Below are 25,828 nucleotides of genomic sequence, written 5' to 3'. Positions count from 1 at the left end.
TACTACCCACCACTGCGACCTGTACGCTCTCGTTGGCTGGCCTTTTCTTCATATTCATCGCCAAACCCACTGGCTCCAGGTCATCTACAAGTCTTTGCTAGGTAAAGCCCCGCCTTATCACAGCTCACTGGTCACCATAGTAGCACCCACCCATAGCACGCGCTCCAGCAGGTATATCTCACTGGACACCCCCAAAGCCAATTCCTCCTTGGGCCGCCTTTCCTTCCAGTTCTCTGCTGCCAATGACTGGAACGAACTGCAAAAATCACTGAAGCTGGAGACTCATATCTCCCTCACTAACTTTAATCACCAGCTGTCAGAGCAGCTCACAGATCACAGTCCATCTGTAAATAGCCCATCCAACTACCTCATCCCCCATACTTATTTATTTGATTTATTTTGCTCCTTTGCATCCCAGTATCTCTGCTTGCACACTCATCTTCTGCACATCTATCACTCCAGTGTTTAATTGCTATATTGTAATTATTTCGTGACTATGGCCTATTTATTGCCTTACCTCCCATAATCCTTCCTCATTTGCACACACTGTATATAGACTTTTTTTCTATTGTATTATTGACTGCATGTTTGTATATTCCATGTTTAACTCTGTTGTTTTTTGTGTCGCACTGCTTTGCTTTATCTTCCCCAGTTGTAAATGAGAACTTGTTCTCAACTAGCCTACCTGGTTAAATAAAGGTGATTTTTTTTTTTTTAAACAAATGCTGCCGCAGTATGACGCAACTTTTGAAGGAAGAACCATTGTAGAAACAGTGCTGAACTTTCTCCATTTATAGACAATTTGTTTTACCGTGGACTGATGAACATCAAGGCTTTTAGAGATACTTTTGTATCCCTTTCCAGCTTTATGCAAGTCAACAATTCTTAATCTTGGGTCTTCTGAGATCTCTTTTGTTCCAGGCATGGTTCACATCAGGCAATGCTTCTTGTGAATAGCAGACAACATTTTTGTGAGTGTTTTTTTATAGGGCAGGGCAGCTCTAACCAACATCTCCAATCTCGTCTCAATGATTGTACTCCAGGTTAGCTGTCTCCTCACTCCAGTTAGCTTTTGGAGAAGTCATTAGCCTATGGGTTCACTGTCACGTTAGCTAGGAGTGGTGGGTGTGGAGTCAAGCGCAGAGAGCAAAGTTCCAAATGAGAATGTTTATTCCAAATATGGGTCAAGCCAAAAACCACAGGCACAAATGACCACAAAGACAGGAACGAAAACAAACCGTATAGGAATAAAACACGAACATCCACTGACAGAAAAATATACAAGCCCGCACAAAAGCATGTGGGCCCTGAAGGCTTAAATAGCCCTGAATTAACGACAGACAAGAAACAGGTGAAAACAATCAAGACAAAACCAACAGAAAAGGGAAAAGGAATCGGTGGCAGCTAGTAGACCGGTGAAGACGACCGCCGAGCGCCGCCTGAACAGGGAGAGGAGCCACCTTCGGTGGAAGTCGTGACATTCACATACTTTTTCCAACCTACACTGTGAATGTTTAAATGATGTATTCAATTTGGACAAGAAAATTACAATAATGTGTGTGTTTTTAGTTGAAGCGGACTGTGTTTGTTTGTTGTTGTGACTTAGATGAAGATCAGATCAAATTGTGTGACCAATTTATGCAGAAATACAGATAATTCCAGAGGGTTCACATACTTTTTCTTGCCACTGTATGTGTTATTGTTTTTACCATAGAGGACCACTTTGGAAACAAGTGATTTTATTAATGCTTTTAAGTGATATCCTCTGGGTCCACATTGTACATTTTGTTGTATATGTCTGTTCCCCAAAATAAAATCTATTCAATTCAATAACATTAAGTGGAATTACACATCCTTTTACCTGGTGATGTTAGTATAAAAGTTTATAGTCATCACGATGACATAAGATTGATTGCTTAAAACAGATCAATATCTTTGGCTTTGTACCATTGACTTTGTCACATGCTCCGGGATGCGCAGGGGGACCTGTCATATGCCGTATGCCTTAACCGCCAGACCATCTCTAGGGACCCATTTATGAACTTTGAGTGGTTATATTTCTGCAGCCCCATCCCTCAGCTGTTTACCAAAACAAGTGGCAGGGTAGCAGTTTTGTTGTTTTTCTAATACCAGACTGCAGCTTTAACATAATGGAAAATAAAACAAAACTTCAAGTTTGAATAATTTCCTTGTTACCTTTATTCATTGTATTAGATACTTTGTGTTTTACAGTAGTTTCCATAGTAGTTTTACACATCTAGATTATATGGTTAATTGTCTGTATATATGTACACCTTAAATAAATCTTACATTAACACCAATAAAATAAAAACATTTACAGTGCAAAAATGTGTATTAGTGGTTGACTCATACCCTATAATCTGCAATCAATGTCAGTCTCACATGCTAAACTGGTTGTTTTTGCATTTTTTGCATTCACGCTTGCACACAATATACCATGTAACTTTGGAAACAGTGCCTCTGCTCATACGATATTATTTGACAGTACCTTCGACACCAGACATAAATGTCACTGAGGGAATCTGGAAAAGTGAGGCTGAATGAAAAGTACAAGTGCACTATGAAATGGCAGTTTCACTAAGGTTGGGGAAGTGTGATCTCAAGAAATCAACCCCCACCTAAGAGAAAAAGGGTAAGAACAAGTGGTTTGGTGTGGTAAGACTAATGAGAGTGTGGGTGGGAGGGATTCGATGACAGAATATGCCTGACACATTCATGTACTGTATTTTAGCCACACGAACACAGTTCTCCTTTTCTCTGGATCGTACTACAGGATAAGGCAATGGGCACTATATAGTGAAGATTTAAAAAAAGGTGTGTTTTTTAAAACATCTGTTATCTGTTGTCTTAGCTTTCTAACTTGTGTTTTCATGTGTGTGCGTGCGTGCAGGGAAGAGGAAATGGTTCCTTGGCAGTGACAGCCCAATCTGCCCCTTGACTTTTGCACCTACACTTTAAAGACAGGTAGAGTTAAAAGGAAAAAAAAAACTAGTGGTATAAATAGTAGTGGTAATAGACAAATAAATATCAGGAGGCAATGTGGTATCTAAAGCCCTAATTTTTTATACCAGCAAAACAATACACAAACGTGGTGTACACACAGGTGAAGTATCCAACCAATCAATCATGATATTAGTGAATCCTTGAAGTGTGAGGGTGACTTCATATTTGATTGTTTAAAAAGAATACTATGATAATATGAGAACAGCTTACTATATCAATATTCTGAAAGATAAAAGTTTTCTTACCACTGAAACATACTCTTTTTTAACACAATACAAACCTGAACCAAGGAGTTTTGTTCTAGATTGGTTCAAGTAAGGAATCTTATAAAGGCATATTTTCTATTTACATGTATTTTCTATGTATTTTCTTATTTTTGCGTTATGCATAAGGTTAACGTACAGTACATAATTCCATTTCATGTGTGCCGCCCATGGGTAACCAGCCCAAATTCCTCACATGCATTTTTCCTCATACATTCACATTATTTAGTAATTCATATTTTACAGTCAATTCTTGCTAATATACAGAGAGAGAACTGAGGTAATGCAGGTGTGTCTGGCCAGTTTAGATGTCTGAAAATGAGCCACATGGAGACATTTTGGAGGATTTCAGGATAAATAGTTTTTAAATGTATAGGTATAGAGGTCGCAACAAGTACAGCAGTCAAATGGATGGAAATGCAATTATTAATGACACATACCAGGGTTTGGGCCGATTCTGAATTTCTGGATTTATTAAATTACATTTCCATTTGAATTTCATAGAATTTTAATCAATTCAATTCCACTTAATTCAATTCAAATTCTTCTTCCTGTGGGGTGTGGCCAATACAATTATGGAATTGAATTGGACTGTGTGATCCAATGTTAACACTCCTAGCAGAAAGCATACATGTACAACCCTGACGGTCATTGATTTAACCCCCCCCATTAACCTTGCTGACTTCCCTCCTCCTTGCCTGTGTTCCCTATCTAATTCTTCACTGTCTAAATAAAGATTCAGAAGATACTTATGGATAATGGAATTCCACTCTCCTTTAAGACATTTTTTGAATCAGAATTGACCCCAACCCTGACACATACAGTATACAGTATATTGCTGTTAGTTTTGTGATGTCAATGTTCCATGTACTGTAGTTTATGGGTGACTGTGAAAATGACTGCATGAGATTTGCTAACTATATAGATAATTTTAGATTTCTATAATAATACATTTACATTTGCTGCAAAATACTGGTAACCTCCATTCATTTGTTATTACTGTATACCTTTTTGTTAATCAAATGTCAATTTTTACAATGAGTATACAGACTTCCCACATGCAGACAAAAGCACCCTTCAATTGAAAATAAATTGCACAAGGTTGATAGACATTAACCATACACATTGTTGTAATTTTGTACATAGAAGCCTAACACTCTTGCGTCAAAGAAATATTGAAATGCTAAATATTTGATAATTCATAATTTTTTGGGGTAGTGATAATTCTGGCAGGTATAACAAGAAAATGTATCATGCATTTTACTGCTCCTATAAACTTCTCTAGGAGCCTGCATATTAAAGTCTTAATTTCAAGAGTGTGCTAAACGTTCACTAATCTAAGTATAGCATTTTATGACTATTTCAAACATCGAGTGCCAGTTATCTTATCTACTACCGTATTTTGACTTTACATATTGGTTATGAGTGTCCTATCGGAGTCTACACATGCTTTGCTTATTCAGAGTGAAGAATATTGGAAGCTAATATATAGTTTGAGAGGCTGCAGATAAGGCCAATTCAATCAAGTGCAGATTTTTACTATTTTACTTTTTTTAACTACCCTGTGGTTTCACTCATAATTTTTACACTGTGTGTCAGAGTTGTTAAATGTTTGAAAATAGACACAACCCCAATCTCTTGGCGTTATTCCAAATTGAGGTCTGAAAAAATGATTCATACAAAAGTATCAGCTTCATTCGCTTATCTCAATTTTGAATCGTATCTGTAGTCTTTGTATATTGATGTGCAACCACATCTGTCCTTATATTCCAGCTTAAACATTGAGTCATATATGTTACGGTTTTTCATTTGTCTGCAATTGATTGAATTGGGTTTCAAGTTAAACATTTCCAGTAGAGTTTACATATCCAATTGGTGTGTGAAGCATGGCAAGCTCTGTACAATATGAACTCTTATGTCCAATGGCGGGTGGAGAAGTGGATAAGATCATAAGTAGGCCTATCAAGACCCAGGAAGAGGCTAGATCCAACACCTAGAGTACATGTTACTGCTACAGTACAACTGGGCTACTACTATTTTAGTAATTAGAGCTAGTGTGTCAATCCAAAAATAATACATGAATCTTCTGAACAGACATGGTGAGCAATGACATCCAGAAGGGGAGATGGAATATTTGAACTTCAGTCTTTTGGACAAAGCAAAAGATACATTTGCAAAAATCAGTTCCTATCTCCAGCTCTGCATTCAAAACTGCTTGGACAGCTTCGTATTTTGATGCTCTGTCACTAAGTACACAAGAGAGGAGATAATCATGGCTCCAAACCATATTTTAGTCTTGTGTGAATCCACACATTGTGTGGAGTATCAGCAACATCCCTTCATCATCATCAAACTCACTATACAACAAACACTGGAGTGACAAGTCGAGTGAAGTCATCCGGTCAGTCAGTGAAACCAGTTAAAGAGTGTCATCCAAAGTCTTATTCAAAAAGGTTTCTCACAATCTGTCCTGAAGCAGAAAGTATTATTGTTGCACCTCTGGTGTTTCATGCCAGGCTCAGCCACCACAGCTTTGTCAGAAGTCTCTTGTGTACTTCCTTCAGCCTCGTCAATCTACTGAGTAGTCCACTGATCTAGTAAAACAAGTGACATGCATAAGACGGCATAGTTGCTCCTCTACCTGGCTAATACACCCCCCATCCCAAAAAACTACATCCCCCGGTCATCTACAACCCCCGCCCCAAAATAATAATCATATTTTGTATTATTATTATTATCATTATGATGATGATTATTATTATTATTATCTACTTCCGCTCAGGTTTAGCCGTCCAGTGAATCAGCCGAGCCAAATCATGCGCCCTTATTCTGTAAGTTTTTTTGAGTGTATTTCCTCTATCCCATCCCCATGCTTCTTGTATCCTGTAGAAGGAGTGAACATTTTGTGGCAGGAGTGGAGGGGTCTCAGATGGATATAGGGCAGGCGATGATCTTGTCTTCCAGCATAACGCTGAGCACCAGGAAAACTAAGTAGAGCACGAACATGATGAAGCCCAGCAGCTTGCTCATCCGCCACTTGCAGGCAGCAATCGAGATGATGACGAAGATGAGCATGAGAAAGAGCAGCACAATGGCGCAGAACAGCCCGTTAGAGCTCACCGCCACAGGCCGCATGTTGTTGATAATGGACCAGAGGAGCCATGGGAACGGCAGGCTGAAACACACAAAATAAACAAACACACGTGTTACATGGTCTTCAGCCATACTTAAAGTTTATCTTTCAGCATCACATACATCTGTGTAATAAATCTAGATAATAGGTATTGTTCAGTTTAGACCTGAGAATGGACGCCTCTGGGTTGTAATGAATAAAGTCCCTTTGCAAAATGTCCATAGTGGGAACTTCCATGTCACCACTGATGGGCAAACCGTATTCAATCGAATAAATTAGAGAATACAACAGTTCAATTAAGTTCAATTCATTTTTACATCCTATTATAAAGTATCTGGTGTCTACCAAGCATTTATCATAAATCTGGTAATAATTGTTATCAAAATGATGTTATCAAAAAAGTGTGGTTTTAATTAATCCCAATGGAACCGAAAGCTACTTATTGGATAAGAACAAAATAATACTGTATGACTGTTACTATGTAATATGTAAAAACATCCCCCAGCACTGCAAAAATGCTAATAAGAATAATCTAATAATAAACAATGTTCAAAATGTGAAAGGAACATATATTAAAATAAATTAGTACTGTAAAACTTAAAGCTGCAAAAAGTAACTTTTTGGGCAACCCAACCAAATTCACATAGAAGTGTGATATAGATCTGTCATTGTCATCGAAAGCAAGTCTAAGAACGGTATAACTGTTCTATGTGCACTATTTATATGCTTTCCGTGCTTAAGTTACATTTTTGCGTCTTTTACTTTCGGTTTTGTACACCAGCTTGAAACAGCTGAAAATACAATATTTTTGGTTATGGAAAATATATTTCACAGCGGTTTAGATGGAACAATTATTCTCTACACAATACTTGCTTGTTTTGTCACATAAATTGAAATTAGGCGAACTATTCAAATTTTTGAATAGTGCATCTTTAAATATCCGTTGGTATCTTTTTAATAGTCAGGCAACAGCGTTAATTTCAGCAAATAAACAGCTGTTTCAAATAAACGCCAGTTCTTGATGAATTGTATACAAGGTTACCATAAATTACCATGAATTGTTTACAAGGTGTAATGTTTGATTTGTTACATTAAATAATTCAGTAATGACAAAAATAAATTATGTCAATCATCAGTTTTTATTGCCAGTCAACAATTTTGGCGGGTACAGACCCCTAGAAATGGTGAAAGCAAGAACTGCCGAAAGGAGAATAATTGTCACGTTCTGACCATAGTTCGTGTGTTTTGTTTGTTTTAGTGTTGGTCAGGACGTTAGCTGGGTGGGCATTCTATGTTGTGTGTCTAGTTTGTCTGTTTCTATGTTTGGCATAATATGGTTCTCAATCAGAGGCAGGTGTTTTGTGTTGTCTCTGATTGGGAATCATATATAGGTGGCTTGTTTTGTGTTGGGGTTTGTGGGTGGTTGTTTCCTGTCTTTGTGTTTTCTCTGCACCAGATAGGGCTGTATCGGTTTGCCACATTTTGTTATTTTGTATTTGTAAGTGTTCACTGTTTATCGTCTTAATTAAACATGTTGAGCACTGGCTACGCTGCGTGTTGGCCCAATCCCTGCTACACCTCCTCTTCTCGTGAAGAGGAGGAAGGCTGCCGTTACAATAATTATTATTATGTTCTGTAAATTAATTAAATATATTTTTAAATAGAGGCATATTAAGACAAAATAAATGTGAGATAAATGATAACACATTAGTGCAGGAAATCAAAACATTTATTACAATGCTGGAAGTAAAAGCTGTAACTAAACAATTAACTATGCAAATGAGCTAAATCGGTGTGCATTAAAAGCCTGTCTCTAATAAGTGCCTGTCGTGTTCAGTGATTTAAGCAAATAAATACCTATTTATTAATTATTAATTTATTAACCTATTTACCTGCTATTAATTGCAAGTTTACGATAATTAGAAATTAGAGTGATCACAGTACTGATGACAAAAGCGTACCCAACAGTGATGTCAAAGATGTTGGAGCCCACAGAGCTGGACACGGCCATATCCCCCAGCCCCTTCCGTGCAACAATGACACTGGTGATTAGGTCAGGGATGGAGGTACCAGCTGCTAATATAGTCAAGCCCATAATCTCTTCTGTAATGCCAATGGTCTCTCCAACCTGTAAAGAGTAAACAGAAAAAATGGGGTAAATAAATATTTTAAGTGGAGGTGAGGTTTAAGGAATTAAACAGTCAGCTATACTTTGACATATTTTGGGGTTTTCTTTTTTCATATTCTGCTGAAATCCCTGTATTCAGGGACTCTGACTATTTAATGTTGTCTAGCTTTGATTGAGAGGTGTAGTTACACAGGCCAAAGAGCGGAAGGCTGCTGATAACAATATCACAGTGTTCTAACCCTCTGAATATCCCTCTCCTTTTCTAACTACCTATACGTCCTGCCACTTGCTTGTGAACATGCTTGTGTTCTGTTCTGTGTGAGGTGGTTTAGGGTTTTAACAAAAGGAAACATGATTTCACTAAATGTATACTGGACAAAAATACAAATGCAACAATTTCAAGATTTTACTGAATTGAAGTTAATATAAGGAAATCAGTCAATTGAAATAATCTAATCTATGGATCTCACATGACTGGGCAGGGACGCAGCCATGGGTGGGCCTGGGAGGGCATATGCCCACCCACTTGGGAGCCAGGCCCAACCAATCAGAATTAGTTTTTCCTCCACAAAAAGGCTTTATTACAGACAGAAATCGGTGTCAGCTGTCTAGGTGGCTGGTCTCAGACGATCCCGTAGGTAAAGAAGACGTATGTGGAGGGCTGGCGTGGTTACATGTGGTTTGCGGTTTTTAGTCTGGTTGGACATACTGCCGAATTCTCTAAAATGACGTTGGAGGCGCCTTATGGTAGAGAAATGAACATTCAATTATCTTGCAACAACTCTGGTGGGCATTCCTGCAGTCAGCATGCCATTTGCACACTCCCTCAACTTGAGACATTTGTGGCATTGTGTTGTGTGACAAAGGTGCACCTGTGTAATGATCATGCTGTTTAATCAGCTTCTCGATATGCCACACCTGTCAGGTGGATGGAGAATAATTGTTTCTTTTTTTTATCATTTGAGAGAAATAAGCTTTTTTTGCAAATGGAACATTTCTGAGATATTTTATTTCAGCTCATGAAACCAACACTTTACATGTTGCGTTTATATCTTTGTTCAGTATAGTACTGTTCCAATCTCAAATTTTTCAGCAACTATGATGGATGCAAAACTAGGCCAGCTCAGTACAGCTTGGTTTGGCTTGGCTCAGTAGTGTGAAAAACCCTTAATGGTTCAATTAATTTAGCCCCCAGTGCACCCCACGTACCTGGTGAGCCCACCACACCATTAAGTAGGAGAATCCAGCAATCCAACAGATAGAACCCAGAAATGAGATGGGAAAGAACTTCTTTGCAGTCTGTTAGACAAAGGAGGAAAAGGCTATGGTTACTCTAAAGGCGTAAATGACAAATGAAGCCTCAATATTATTGTTCTACAGGTATCTAAAGCAAACAACACATCACACTTATTATTGACCAGTTATAGCTAAATAAGTATAGACAGATACACTTCATACTAAACATGAGTCGTTCTATGTCTGCGTCCCAAATGCACCCTATTCCCTATACTACTTTTGAGCAGTGCCCATAGTGTGTAGAGCACTATATAGGGAATAGGGTTCCATTTGGGCCTATTTCTCTATCTGACAAACTGGAACAGTAAGAGATAGAAATGGAGGGGAATCACTTACTGGTTTCCTGACATCAGGCAGTGTTAGCCATAGAGGGAAGACGATGGGCATGATGATGAGGTAGGTGAAACGCTTGCGCATGGTATCTGGCCAGGACAGGCTCAGAGGCTGGTCCTCTTCCTCCTCATCCTCAGCCTAAGAAAAGAGAGCAAGTGTGGAAAAGAGAGGCTTTCAGTATCGATACAGTTTCAAAATAAAATACAGCACTCGTACATCTGAGTTCTCGTTGCAGGTGCGTCGGAATATTGCAATAACTTCAAAGAAAAGAGAAACCTGCAGTATTGATACAGTTAAATGTGAAATTGGTTTGGAGAAATTGGGAGATCTGTGCTTAAAATGTGGTGCAGTCAGGGTCAGCCAGGCCTTTCTTGGGGAAAAAAAATGAATACTATGATGATGATGATAAATAATAATGACAACTAAGGCCTTAGGAAATGATTATAGAGTTGGTTGGCATTCCCTCACTCTCTGTGACCTTGAGAGAGGGGCATTTGATGACAGTGGTTTGGAAGATTGCTCCAAGCCTGGATGAGCCTGACACTCTACTCATGTGCTCATACATGGCGCATGATCAAATGTCTGGACTGCTGGACCTTCAGTTTGGTCATCAGAATGCCAAACAAGTGAGATACCTCAACTTCTAAAGATAAGGGTCTGCATCGCTGTGTAGGTGACATGGAAGTAAGCAGTGGCTCACTTTAACACGGAAATCTGTCTCACCGCATGACATTAATCCAAGCAGGCCTCTTCTGGCCAAAATTACAGACCTGATATATTGCATTATTGTCACAATATTGAAGCTGATGGGAGACATTTTCCTCTCCATAAAACACGCGGAACAAGCTTAAGAACCTGAGCAATGACGAATTAGGTATTTTCGGCTCATCTGCAGGTGCATCTGCACAGATCTTGACAACATTTAGCCTACACCAACAAAGGTGGAGCAGAGAATGTTCTGTGTACTTGCGGTACTAGCAAAAGGGATTCCAGACTTATGGAGCCTGTTGGAGTAATTTTCAAATATGAAATTATAGTTTTGGCTTTTATAGGTCATTGATTTTGTACTGTAGCTTACTAGCCATTTTTACAAAGTTCGCAATAAGTGATTGTAATGACAGTACACCAGAACAGAGAGAGCAAGATGTAATCTGCATTTAAGCTGATCACACAGTAAAAAAAATGTATAAATAATGTCATGATATACTGTAGATTATACATAATATATAACATTATGAATGCATTAATTTGAGCTAACTTACCTATCTGGGTATGTGATTTTAGTATTTTATTGTACAACTATAAATCAGCAAATTGGAGTTAAAGCACATAGCCATACAAATTAAATAACATTTTATTGGTTACATACACGTGTTTAGCAGATGTCATTGCGGGTGAAGGGAAATGCTTGTGCTTCTAGTTCCGACAGTGCAGCAATATCTAACAAGTAATATCTAACAATTTCACGACAAATACCTAATACACACAAATCTAAGTAAAGGAATGTAATTAAGAATTTATAAATATATGGATGGCCAATGATTTCAAGTCTGTGTACAGTATATAGGCAGCAGCAGTGAAGGCTATTTAACAGTCTGATGGCCTTGAGATCTAACCTGTTATTCAGTCTCTCGGGTCCCAGCTTTAAAGTGTACCTGAAAGTGTACCTGTACACTTTCTGGATGATAGCGGGGTGAACAGGCAGTGGCTCGGGTGGTTGTTGTCCTTGATGATCTTTTTGGCCTTCCTGTGACATCGGGTGGTGTAGGTGTCCTGGAGGGCAGGTAGTTTGCCCCCGGTGATGCGTTGTGCAGACCACACTACCCTCTGGAGAGCCCTACAGTTGTGGGCGGTACAGCTGCCGTACCAGGCGGTGATACAGCCCGACAGGAAAGCTCTCAATTGTGCATCTGTAAAAGTTTGTGAGGGTTTTAGGTGACAAGCCCAATTTCTTCAGCCTCCTGAGGTTGAAGACGCACTGTTGCGCCTTCTTCACCACACTGCCTGTGTGGGTGGACCATTTTAGTTTGTCAGTGATATGTACGCTGAGGAACTTAAAACGTTCCACCTTCTCCACTGCTGTCCCATCGATGTAGATGGGGGGTGCTCCCTCTGCTGTTTCCTGAAGTCCACAATCATCTCCTTTGTTTTGTTTACGTTGAGTGAGAGGTTATTTTCCTGACACCACACTCCCAGAGCCCTCACCTCCTTCCTCTAGGCTGTCTCGTCATTATTGGTAATCAAACCTACTACTGTTGTGTCGTCTGCAAACTTTATGATTGAGTTGGAGGCGCATGGCCATACAGTAATGGGTGAACAGGGAGTACAGGAGGGGGCTAAGCACGCACCCTTGTGGGGCCCTAGTGTTGAGGATCAGCGAAGCGAGATGTTGTTTCCTACCTTCACCACCTGGGGGCGGCCCATCAGGAAGTCCAGGATCCAGTTGCACAGGGCGGGGTTCAGACCCAGGGGCTCGAGCTTAATGATGAGCTTGGAGGGTACTATGGTGTTGAATGCTGAGCTATAGTCAATGAACAGCCTTCTTACATAGGTATTCCTTTTGTCCAGATTTACATTTACATTTAAGTCATTTAGCAGACGCTCTTATCCAGAGCGACTTACAAATTGGAAAGTTCATACATATTCATCCTGGTCCCCCCGTGGGGAATGAACCCACAACCCTGGCGTTGCAAGCGCCATGCTCTACCAACTGAGCCACACGGGACCAGATGGGATAGGATCCAGTGTGATGGTGATTGTGATGGCGATTGCATCATGTTCGCAATTGCATTGTCTGTGGACCTATTGGGGCAGCAAGGAAATTGAAGTGGGTCTAGGGTGACAGGTAAGGTGGAGGTGATATGATCCTTGACTAGCCTCTCAAAGCACTTCATGATGACAGAAGTGACTGCTACGGGGCGATAGTAATTTCGTTCCGTTACCTTGGCCTTCTTGGGTACAGGAACAATGGTGGCCATCTTGGAGCATGTGGAGACAGCAGACTTGGATATGGAGATATTGAATATGTCCGTAAACACACCAGCCAGCTAGGGATAGGGATGCCGTCTGGGCCGGTAGCCTTGCGAGGGTTGACACGTTTAAATGTCTTACTCACGTCGGCCACGGAGAAGGAGAGACCACAATCCTTGGTAGCTGGCCATGTCTGTGGCACTGTGCTATCCGCAAAGCAGGCAAAGAATGTGTTTAGCTTGTCCGGAAGCAAAACGTCGGTGTCCTCGACATGGCTGGTTTTCCTTTTGTGGTGTGTGATTGTCTGTAGACCCTGCCACGTATGTCTCGTGTCTGAGCCATTGAATTGTGACTCCACTTTGTCTCTATACTGACGTTTTGCCTGTTTGATTGCCTCGCGGAGGGAATGACTACTCTGTTTGTATTCTGCTGTATTCCCAGTCACCTTGCCGTTAAATGCGGTGGATCACGCTTTCAGTTTTACGCAAATGCTGCCATCTATTCACGGTTTCTGATTAGGGCAGGTTTTAATAGTCACAGTGGGTAAAACATCTCCTATACATTTCTTGATAAACTCAGTAACCGTCTCAGTGTACACGTCAATATTATTCTCGGAAGCTACCCGGAACATATCCCAGCATGTGTGATCAAAACAATCTTGAAGCGTCGATTCTAATTGGTCAGACCAGCGTTGAATAGTCCCCAGCATGGGTACTTCCTGTTTGAGTTTCTGCCTATAGGAAGGGAGGAGCAAAATGGAGTCGTGGTCAGATTTTCCAAAAGGAGGGCGGGAGTGGGCCTTGTATGCATCCCGGAAGTTGGAGTAACAATGGTTGAGTGTTTTTACAGTGTGAGTACTACAGTCGATATGCTGTTAGAATTTATGTAGCCTTTTCCTCAAATGTGCTTTGTTGAAATCCCCAGCTACAATAAATGCAGCCTCAGGAAATATGGTTTCCAGTTTGCATAAAGTCCAGTGAAGTTCCTTGAGGGCCGTCGTGGTATCGGCTTGAGGGGGATATACACGGCTGTGACAATAACCCTAAAAAATGTAATGGGAGATAATACGGTCGGTATTTGATTGTAAGGTATTCGAGTTCGGGTGAACAAAAGGATTTGAGTTCCTGTATGCTATTACAATTACACCATGAGTCGTTAATCATGAAACATAGACTCCCGCCCTTCTTCTTCCCAGAGAGATGTTTATTCCTGTTGGCACGATGAACTGAGAATCCAGATGGCTGGACCGACTACGACAGTATATTCCGAGAGAGGCATGTTTCTGTGAAAGAGTATGTTACAACAGATTGTATTTTTATTAATTTATTTCACAGGACAGTCAGGAATGAGAGAGAGAGATAGATAGACCTACATGTAGAGCAGCAGACAGATGCATTGTAAAAAGTAACTGCCTAACTCATTAAAGAAATTGAGTAGTGGCTACTCAAACATCTCCAATGGTCACTAGAACTCAAATCATAAAAGTGGTAACTCAGATGTCAATAAGATTTCTTATCACTGAATGTTTTTCATTACTATTAGCAAATATTAGGTTATTGACTAAATATAACTTTCTTTGTGCTCTGCTAATCTAAAGTTATTGAGTTGTTGCAAAATTAATCTCTCCAGAAATAAGTCTCTCACTGTTGCCGCCTGCTACCGACCCCCCTCAGCTCCCAGCTGTGCCCTGGACACCATCTGTGAATTGATCGCCCCCCATCTAGCTTCAGAGTTTGTTCTGTTAGGTGACCTAAACTGGGATATGCTTAACATCCCGGCAGTACTACAATCTAAGCTAGATGCCCTCAATCTCACACAAATCATCAAGGAACCCTAATAGACATTATCCTGACCAACTTGCCCTCCAAATACACCTCTGCTGTCTTCAATCAGGATCTCAGCGATCACTGCCTCATTGCCTGTATCCGCTACGGGTCCGCGGTCAAACGACCACCCCTCATCACTGTCAAACGCTCCCTAAAACACTTCTGCGAGCAGGCCTTTCTAATCGACCTGGCCCGGGTATCCTGGAAGGATATTGACCTCATCCCGTCAGTTGAGGATGCCTGGTCATTCTTTAAAAGTAACTTCCTCACCATCTTAGACAAGCATGCTCCGTTCAAAAAATGCAGAACTAAGAACAGATATAGCCCTTGGTTCACTCCAGACCTGACTGCCCTCGACCAGCACAAAAACATCCTGTGGCGAACTGCAATAGCATCGAATAGTCCCCGCGATATGCAACTGTTCAGGGAAGTCAGGAACCAAAACACGCAGTCAGTCAGGAAAGCAAAGGCCAGCTTTTTCAAGCAGAAATTTGCATCCTGTAGCTCTAACTCCAAAAAGTTCTGGGACACTGTAAAGTCCATGGAGAACAAGAGCACCTCCTCCCAGCTGCCCACTGCACTGAGGCTAGGTAACACGGTCACCACCGATAAATCCGTGATAATCGAAGACTTCAACAAGCATTTCTCAACGGCTGGCCATGCCTTCCTCCTGGCTACTCCAACCCTGGCCAACAGCTCCGCCCCCCCCGCTGCCACTCCCCCAAGCCTCCCCAGCTTCTCCTTTACCCAAATCCAGATAGCAGATGTTCTGAAAGAGCTGCAAAACCTGGACCCATACAAATCAGCTGGGCTTGACAATCTGTACCCTCTATTTCTGAAACTGTCCGCCGCCATTGTCGCACCCCCTATTTCCAGCCTGTTCAACCTCTCCTTCGTATCATCTGAGATCCCCAAGGATTGGAAAGCTGCCGCGGTCATCCCCCTCTTCAAAGGGGGAGACACCCTGGACCCAAACTGTTACAGACCTATATCCATCCTGCCCTGCCTATCTAAGGTCTTCGAAAGCCAAGTCAACAAACAGATCACTGACCATCTCGAATCCCACCGTACCTTCTCCGCTGTGCAATCCGGTTTCCGAGCCGGTCACGGGTGCACCTCAGCCACGCTCAAGGTACTAAACGATATCATAACCGCCATCGATAAAAGACAGTACTGTGCAGCCGTCTTCATCGACCTGGCCAAGGCTTTCGACTCTGTCAATCACCATATTCTTATCGGCAGACTCAGTAGCCTCGGTTTTTCTAATGACTGCCTCGCCTGGTTCACCAACTACTTCGCAGACAGAGTTCAGTGTGTCAAATCGGAGGGCATGTTGTCCGGTCCTCTGGCAGTCTCTATGGGGGTACCACAGGGTTCAATTCTCGGGCCGACTCTTTTCTCTGTATACATCAATGATTTTGCTCTTGCTGCGGGCGATTCCCTGATCCACCTCTACGCAGACGACACCATTCTGTATACTTCTGGCCCTTCCTTGGACACTGTGCTATCTAACCTCCAAACGAGCTTCAATGCCATACAACACTCCTTCCGTGGCCTCCAACTGCTCTTAAACGCTAGTAAAACCAAATGCATGCTGTTCAACCGGTCGCTGCCTGCACCCGCACGCCCGACTAGCATCACCACCCTGGATGGTTCCGACCTAGAATATGTGGACATCTATAAGTACCTAGGTGTCTGGCTAGACTGCAAACTCTCCTTCCAGACTCATATCAAACATCTCCAATCCAAAATCAAATCGAGAGTCGGCTTTCTATTTCGCAACAAGGCCTCCTTCACTCACGCCGCCAAACTTACCCTAGTAAAACTGACTATCCTACCGATCCTCGACTTCGGCGATGTCATCTACAAAATAGCTTCCAATACTCTACTCAGCAAACTGGATGCAGTTTATCACCGTGCCATCCGTTTTGTTACTAAAGCACCTTATACCACCCACCACTTCGACCTGTATGCTCTAGTCGGCTGGCCCTCGCTGCATGTTCGTCGTCAGACCCACTGGCTCCAGGTCATCTACAAGGCTATGCTAGGTAAAGCGTCACCTTATCTCAGTTCACTGGTCACGATGGCAACACCCACCCGTAGTACGCGCTCCAGCAGGTGTATCTCACTGATCATCCCTAAAGCCAAAACCTCATTTGGCCGCCTTTCCTTCCAGTTCTCTGCTGCCTGCGACTGGAACGAATTGCAAAAATCTCTGAAGTTGGAGACTTTTATCTCCCTCAACAACTTTAAACATCTGCTATCTGAGCAGCTAACCGATCGCTGCAGCTGTACATAGTCCATCGGTATATAGCCCACCCAATTTACCTACCTCATCCCCATACTGTTTTCATTTATTTACTTTTCTGCTCTTTTGCACACCAGTATCTCTATTTGCACATGATCATCTGATGATTTATCACCCCAGTGTTAATCTGCTAAATTGTAATTATTCGCTCCTATGGCCTATTTATTGCCTACCTCCTCATGCCTTTTGCACACATTGTATATAGATTCTCTTTTTTTCCTTTTTTTCCCCCTACTATGTTATTGACTTGTTTATTGTTTACTCCATGTGTAACTCTGTGTTGTCTGTTCACACTGCTATGCTTTATCTTGGCCAGGTCGCAGTTGCAAATGAGAACTTGTTCTCAACTAGCCTACCTGGTTAAATAAAGGTGAAATAAAAAATTAAAATTAAAAAAGTTATGATTATTTAATATTTTACAGTCAATCTAACATTTATTAAATAAGTTGTTTTTACTTGATTCTATTATATTTTACGTCTTTACTTAAAATAATAAAGTAGTAGTCAGACATTGCTATTTGAGTAAAAAACACTTGATTTATTTGTGTTGTGCTGATATAGAATTATTATGATTTTGCAAGTTATGAATAGTGCCATGTTGCTCCGTTTTTGAAAGGATTGCGGGTAATTATTATTTTTTGGACTATATGATACTTTTACACAATGTATGAATGTTTAAATAAAGAAAAGTATATTTCTAAAATCGTATTAAGCGGTTTGTTGTACTATGATGTGTAAAGGATCACGATGAACGGATATTAGTGGTCATGTCTTAATGTTTAACATTCTTTTATGGATTTGACGATTTGTCATTTTAACCCACCTTGGCAAGCATTGTTGAGCACAATGATCATTCCTCTAGCAATATTTGGATGTTAAGCTGTAAGCATTGCAGAATGCTGCAATAGCCTTTGTCATTTAGAGCGGAGTGACCTTGTTGATGGTAGGAATGGCTTGTCTGAGTTGTCTCATTATTGAACGTCAATTTACCCTGGTTTTAAAAATTACTAATCAGAACTACTTCCTACTAACGCTTGAAAAAATAATAATTTAAAGGCCCAGTGCAGTTAAAAACGTGATTTGCCTGTGTTTTATATAATACCGTGAAATTGTGAAAATGTTGATAATGCTCTTTTAGTGTAAGAGCTGTTTGAAAAGACAGCCTGACATTTTTGCCTGTTTTGGTAAATGAGTTTATAGACCAAAAGTCCCAAACCTCTCTGCCAATAACAGCTAGTTTTCTGTTTTCCCCTCCCCACAGACATATCATATCATATCATATCTATATTCTTGCTTGCGAAATTGCTCTTTGGTAAGAAGCTATTTTAGTTTATTATTTACCATTTAAATTTAAAACAATCAACTGTAAGGTACTTAATTGGTATTAATTTAAGTAAATGGGACCCTACATTTTTATGTTCCCGAGAATAAATATTAAGTAACTTCAATTGATATAGTTCAGAATACATAATGCAATTTAGTGTATAAAAACACAAAACAGCTAAGTATTTACAACTTAAAAAGATAACCAAATTGGTGGTGATGTCACCATATTACTTTAAGTATTGAACACTGCAATACTTTGAGTTGGGTTACTTGAATGGTTCTGGGGAACAGGTTTCCACCCCAAAAATTAATTAGCAGAACTAATGACCTTTTATAGTGTGGGAAGGGGTGAGACTAAATTCGTACGTACATCACCAAGGGGGATATGTGATCTGGTGTCGGCAGCGCTACCACTAGACCAGACTCCTGCACTCTCGGAATATTGTTATTGGAAATAAACTGTGAATGTAAAATTTATAGAAATATGTATAATCAACCAGTTAAAGGTGACATTTATGACTGTAGCTGGTATATAAAAACATCTCTATCGTGAATTATGAATTAAGTATTTATTAAGGATCCCAATTAGCTGCTGCCTCTTTCTGGGGTCCAGCAACATTAAGGCAGTTATAAGGTACCATATTAATTTAAAATAAGGAAAGAGCACAAACAAACCCTTTTGAGAGTGGAAAGCAGTCTCAGATTCCCTTGTATCCAATTAAAGAGGAGGACCAGAACCCCATTTGGGACTGCTGGAGAACAGGTCCTCACACGCCAATCAATGTAGAACGCACCAAGAACTATTGCTGTCAGCCAAGTCTGTCCCTTACTCCCTTGCTCTGTGGACAATGATGTATGCAAAAAAACATCAGAGAGGATTGTTTTCAAACCTAGGGGTATGATATCCTGTTCTAATGAGACCAAATGTTCATTTGTTGGGTTTGAAATGTAAAAAAGGTCAAGATGAAGTACCTACGCAGCATATTAAGCGGGTTGGAGCACGATAGAAGATGGACCTGATGAAAGCTCAGCCTGCTTAATCTGCCATGACCGTTGGCGCTGACAGAGACTTGCTTGTAACATTTACATTTAAGTCATTTAGCTGACGCTCTTATCCAGAGCGACTTACAAATTGGAAAGTTCATACATATTCATCCTGGTCCCCCCGTGGGGAATGAACCCACAACCCTGGCGTTGCAAGCGCCATGCTCTACCAACTGAGCCACACGGGACCACACCTGTAACCTTGGCGATGAAACAGCAGTAAAACAAAAGGGCTATTCTCTTCCTCCCTCTCCACATCCAGATGATGGTATTGTTATCAATAGCATGGCGTACACAACCGTGCTATAATCAGGCGAACCAATATATTCTGATGCCATTTTTTGGTTTCCACTTCTGGTCTTTGGGGGTGATATATAATATATATTATAAACTGCGTGGTTCAAGCCCTGAATGCTGATTGGCTGACAGCAATGGTATATCAGACTGTATACCACGGGTAGGACAAAACATTTATTGTTATTGCTCTAATTACATTGGTAACCAGTTTATAAAAGCAATAAGGCACATCTGGGGTTTGTGATACTGTATATGGCCAATGTACCACGGCTAAGGACTGTGTTCAGGCACTTCGCGTTGCGTCGTGCTTAAGAACAGCCCTTAGCGCGGTATATTGGCCATATACCACACCCCTCGGGCCTTATTGCTTAAGTATATATATGTATATATATATATGCCATTTAGCAGACGCTTTTTTCCAAAGTGCTTAAAGTGGGCTTAATCTGTGCTTAAACATTACATTTTATTAATGGTTGTAGACAGGCACAGGAATTCGTAATAGGGGGGTTTAATACTCCACCCAAAATATACAACATGCCATGAAAAGGCACGGGGACGAAGCCCAAAACAAACATGTATACAAAAACACAAGGAGGTAACCCAAACAAAAGAGCGTGGTTAAACCTCTAATATATACCTGCAATACACTACACGGGGCGAGACCCGTAACAACAAATGCACAACAATACACGGGCCGAGACCCGTAATTACAAGTGCACAATACACGCAGCTTGAAAGCCGAAATAACAATGCACAGGTACTCACAGACCAATGGACATGGGAACAATAACCGACAAGACAATGGTGAACAGAGGGCACATATATACAATTACTAATCAGGGGAATTGGAATCAGGTGTGTGTAATGAGGCAGTGCAATGACGCCTAGAGGCCGGTGACATAGACCTCCGGAACTGGTGCACGGAATGAGCAGCAGTACCGGGGGAATCCGTGATATGAGCAAGCAGCATGTGAGTGAAGACCCTATCTGAAGAGTCGTTTTATGCTTCACATGAAAGCAACATTTAAGTTTGTCTGTAACCTACGGTAATTCTGTTTTTTTCCCATTTAATTATTGTTCAGGTCCGGCATTCCATAACTCTAAGGTTCATATCTTTGAGGTTCTACTGTATCTGACTAGTACCTTAGTAAATATGTGCACAAGTGGAGGGATGGGAATTGTTGAGTTGTGTGCCCACTTGTTTGCGGTCGGGTCTATGTTGGTTTGTGTGTGTGTGTGTGCCCCTAAAATGGGTTTCTTACCGGAGCTTCCCCTTCTTGTCCTGCAGTACCATTCATTGGTGGTGTGACTTCCACCTCGACATTTGAGCTGTTTGGAAGATTTTTATCTGCATATCATAAAAGAGAAAACACGGAGAGCAATTAATGTAATTGTGGTATAGATGGGTTGCAAATTGACTCACAATATTGTAATGAAGATTCTCTTTAGGCACTGCGCCCTCCTCTGAATGTTCTACTCAATTAATTCTGAATTGGCGCTGATGAAGATTTAGTCTAAAGTGCATTATAGTGTCTTGGAAACACGATGACATTTCAAATAGAGACAAATATTTAATAGAAAACCTTTTGTCATCATTGTGATGCAGTATAACATGCAGTATAACTCTAGCTAGCTAGCTAAGATTGAGGAGACAGCACCACATTTTTACTAGCTATAGTTTGCATTGCTAGCTATTTGTAAAGAACCTTGCCATCTGTCTAAAATATATATTTTTTTGTCATGGCAAAGTTGTTTCCTACTAATTATTTGCCTACTTTAGACACGTCATCATATTTCAAGGCCACTATAGTGTAATTTAGACGAAACGGTCACTAATCAATGTTGACAATGACTGGCTGTCACTCGACTTCGAGCAAAGCTATTGCTGAGGCGTCTGTAGAACTTTCATAACAATGGCATGACCAAGTGACGGAGATGCAACCCATGAATACAGGTAGGAAAAAAGCCAATTCAGTGTAACAAGTTAATCAAATACAGAGTAATATTCGTAAAACAACACTGTAAAATGCTGCTATGATTAATCAAGAGATTTAGTCATTAAGAAATGACTAGCTATAATTGCACATCCATCAATCAAACTATCTACGGTATCAGATGATGATTGCCCTCAGAAAATAAACATTGTACACACTACTTTACGCAAACTTATTTTTTACCACAAACAACAAAACTTTTCTCCCCCCTCACAAAGTGTTGCCATGAAAGAAAGGTAAAAAAAACTAAACAATACTCAGCTCTGTAGAGCTTCTGCAGGTGTACATGATCTTTTCAAGACAAGGATTGAGGAACACTGCATTAGGACATCCAACATCTTTCACAGTCATGCCTTACAGCTTCAAACAGTGGCTGCATATATTGTTTTGGGCTTTTCAGAGCACAATATGTCCCCATAAGCATTGCTAGCAGCACCAAAAATGCTAAGCGATGAGATGCTGGACCTAGGGTGTCTGTGAGTGTGTGTTCCTGTAGTGCAGCTCCCCCTATCTTGTAAGAGGGCTACCTTATGTCGAACTTCATTTAGGGCCCTATTCATTTAAGGCCAGATGTACTTACACTATTCATTAAAATACAAAATGCCGAAAGCTATAAAATCGGATGACTATAACATAATTGACATGGAAATTTGTTTAATCCAAGTGTGGTTGTGACATAGCAGGATATTGCCAGGGAGGTAAAGTGATCTGATACTCCTATTGTCTAACAAATGACTTCCCTGGCCCTTTGGAAGGGATCCTATACACTATTAACTAAACCATAGAACATATTCAAATGAATGATACATTTGATATGTCAATTTCATATACTAGTGGCATATTACATTCTGAGTAAATAAGGCATTACACTACACATTTGTATATTAATTACATTTGACATTTTTTGGGACTACAGTACAATATTTTTTAAAGTAGAAACTCGTTTAACCAGCAACATGGACTTCTAATCTTAAATTGATACTTGTCATGAATTTGGGTTCTGTTAAGATGTTAATATGTTAATGTAGCACTGTTAGCCTAATTTTGTCTCAGTAATAAATATCCATGTCCCTCTTTGATTTTGTTTGTATGGGAACATTATACACATGAAAGCTCTTTCTATGGCCCCTCTGAGTATCTTTTGGACCATTGCGTCAGAGCTCTTTGAAGTGAAAACACACATGAATTGCACTTGGCAGTGGCTCAATTGAACAAAACATTGCTCTAAGACAACAGTCACAATTAATTTGGCACTTCTAAATGCAATGCTTGCTTGGCTTTAGAACCGAGGCCTCATTAACCCAAAAGATAGCATATTTTTGATCATATCTCAAAGGTGGTTTATTCAATCCTCCCAATTTTTCAGGACTTTGTCAGTCGACTTGTCCCTAATATCAGTCAACTTGTTCCTAATAACTACACAAATATTTTAGATTTTCTGCATCAATATGGACTTTAAAAAAATATTTTGACCCCAGCCAAAAAACATAAAATTCCGCTTTTAGTAATTTGATAAATAGGCAGGACCTTTCTTTGAATCCAGGTTTCTTTTTAGGCATAATGCCAGGTTATAAATATCCTTGTGGACCTGCGTCAGTGATTTGGACCATAGACAGATCACCTACCAAGATAGAGCTCCCCAATACTCGCCTAAGATTCTAACTTTTCTATACAGATGTGCTATCTTAATTTGATCACTCTGCTGTTGTAGAGAATGTTCATGTGCAGCAGGAAATGCAAATTCTAGTGTATTCAAGGTTTAAAAAGGCTTCTAAAGTTAGTTAATTACACTTTAAAATGTAAGACTTGATTTATCCTAACACAAATGTACAGTGGTTGCTCAACTAAAAGTTTTGCGATTATGCTGCGGGACTTAGATGTAATTTGTGGTTTAGTACCGTACCCCGTGTCACTACTTCATTGCTCCAGACCAGCGCAAGGGGGAGTTAGAGCACTGATTATGCTTTTGAGTCCCAAGGTGCTACTGTCTCTAACTGACAATGAATGGGCAACATAAACCAAATAGAAACTGATAATTGTGCACGACTTTCATTTAACTGAATGATGAGGATGAAGGAGGTGATTGAATTTACAACAATACTCTAAGAATTACGATTCCTCTGTCCTGTACGCGCACACCTGGAAAAATACACTTATTTTTTTGTTTCTACTCGTCAGTATTACTTACTAAAACTGTTTTTTATTCTAAGAGATACTTAGACTACAATTAGGGTGTGGAAATGTTAGGATTATTTTGCTCTTACTTTAGTACTGTAGGCTATTCCCGACCAGTTACCTTGTACAGCGTCTGAGTGGTGCAGCGGTCTAAGACACTGCATTGCAGTGCAAACTGTGTTGCTAAAGATGCTGGTTCAATACCCGTGCTGGTTGTGACCGGGAGACCTATGAGGTGACAGTATTTATTTGGTTTCTCTCCCTCTAAAAACAGAAATAAATAATTCTAAAAAACAAACTGGTTTAATTTATATATTTGTAACAATGTCTCACCCCATGTTCAAGAATGGCCTTTTTCTCGCTCACTTTAGGTTATTTGAAAATGAAATAATCTCGAAAATATCGTTAGTTTTTAAACAGGCCATAGAAAGTTGGTTGCAATTTCAGTTTAATCCACCAGAATAGACAGAACAAATAATAAAACAAATATTGTGGTTAAACTCAAATATAATTAGTACATTTGAGTTTAACCACAATATTTGTTGTTTTATTTGTTCTGTAAAAAAACCTTTTATCAATTGGAACCTTTAACAAGTGGAAGGGAGAAAAAGTATTATTATTATTATTAACCCTGTTTTCCACAAGCATAGCAGGCTGTCAATTCTGCAAACAACATTTCTAGGATGGGCTATTAACAGCACTATATATTGGTCATATTGATCATGGTTCCTGAGTGGCACAGTGGTCTAAGGCTCTGCAACTCAGTGCAAGAGGCATCACTACAGTCCCTGGTTCAAATCCAGGCAGTATCACATCTGACTGTGATTGGGAGTCCCATAGGGTGACGTGCAATTATTATGAATTAGTTTAGAATTATATTAAAGCCCCTTAGGTCTGATCTGTGAGAATATCTAACGAAAAATGCCTCTTAGATATGAATTTAGAATTGTCCAATCCTCTAAATGTAATTATTGGAGGAGATTCCCCAGCTAGCACAGTGAATCTGGGCCGATTCCGGCTGAGAGTCGGGGCACTCGGCTGAGAGTCAGACTCGTCTTCGGCAATATTACTTATGGCTGGGATGCGGGGATTGAGCTCAGGCCGATTACGGTGTAAATTATCTGGCCCAAATGTATTACTTGGGGCTCGGGCCGATTCCGGTGATAGTTATCTAGCCCAAATGTATTACTTGGGGCTTGGGACGATTGGGGCTACTCTCTGGCAGATGATTACACGGGCTGCTTTATATAATTAACATTTCATTATTTATTTTTCCATATTTTCTCATTGTTTCTGTGATCAGAAAATACAATTAGTATTTAAATGAAATTCTTTAAGAGTCCTGTGTAGTATTTTAGTATTTTGATATTTTGTGCAAGGTAGTTGATAAGCATTAAAAACTTTGTGGATGGAGCCTCCTGAGATCGCAGCAGTCTAAGACACTGCATCGCAGTGCAAACTGCGTTGCTACAGATGCTAGTTCGAGACCCATGCCGGCCACGACCGGGAGACCAATGAGGCGACACACAATTGGCCCAGCATCGTCCGAGTTAGGGAAGGGTTTGGCCGGCCGGGATGTCCTTGTCCCATCGTGCTGTAGCGACTCCTGTGGCGGGCCAGGCGTATGCACGCTGACACGGTCACCAGGTGTATTGTCATGCCCTGGCCTTAGAGAGCCTTTCTATTTCTCTATTTGGTTAGGTCAGGGTGT

General features: G+C 40.4%; 1 protein-coding gene across 5 annotated transcripts in view; it reads right to left on the bottom strand.

Annotated features, from left to right (window-relative positions):
• Window positions 1–2,181: 2,181 nt before the first annotated feature.
• Window positions 2,182–25,828, bottom strand: part of LOC139534255 (sodium/potassium/calcium exchanger 2-like) — a 179,247-nt gene continuing 155,600 nt past the window's right edge. For all 5 annotated transcript variants that reach the window (XM_071333260.1, XM_071333258.1, XM_071333259.1 and 2 more), the window contains 5 exons: window positions 21,211–21,296; window positions 10,181–10,315; window positions 9,758–9,847; window positions 8,382–8,548; window positions 2,182–6,462 (listed from right to left, as the gene is read on the bottom strand). In XM_071333260.1, the coding sequence (XP_071189361.1) occupies window positions 6,213–6,462; window positions 8,382–8,548; window positions 9,758–9,847; window positions 10,181–10,315; window positions 21,211–21,296 (728 nt within the window). In that variant the 3' untranslated portion in view covers window positions 2,182–6,212. The remainder of the gene's footprint in view (window positions 6,463–8,381; window positions 8,549–9,757; window positions 9,848–10,180; window positions 10,316–21,210; window positions 21,297–25,828) is intronic.

The sequence above is a fragment of the Salvelinus alpinus genome, chromosome 11, assembly GCF_045679555.1.
Source record: "Salvelinus alpinus chromosome 11, SLU_Salpinus.1, whole genome shotgun sequence".
NCBI lineage: Eukaryota > Metazoa > Chordata > Actinopteri > Salmoniformes > Salmonidae > Salvelinus > Salvelinus alpinus.
This window is presented reverse-complemented; position numbering and strand designations above follow the sequence as displayed.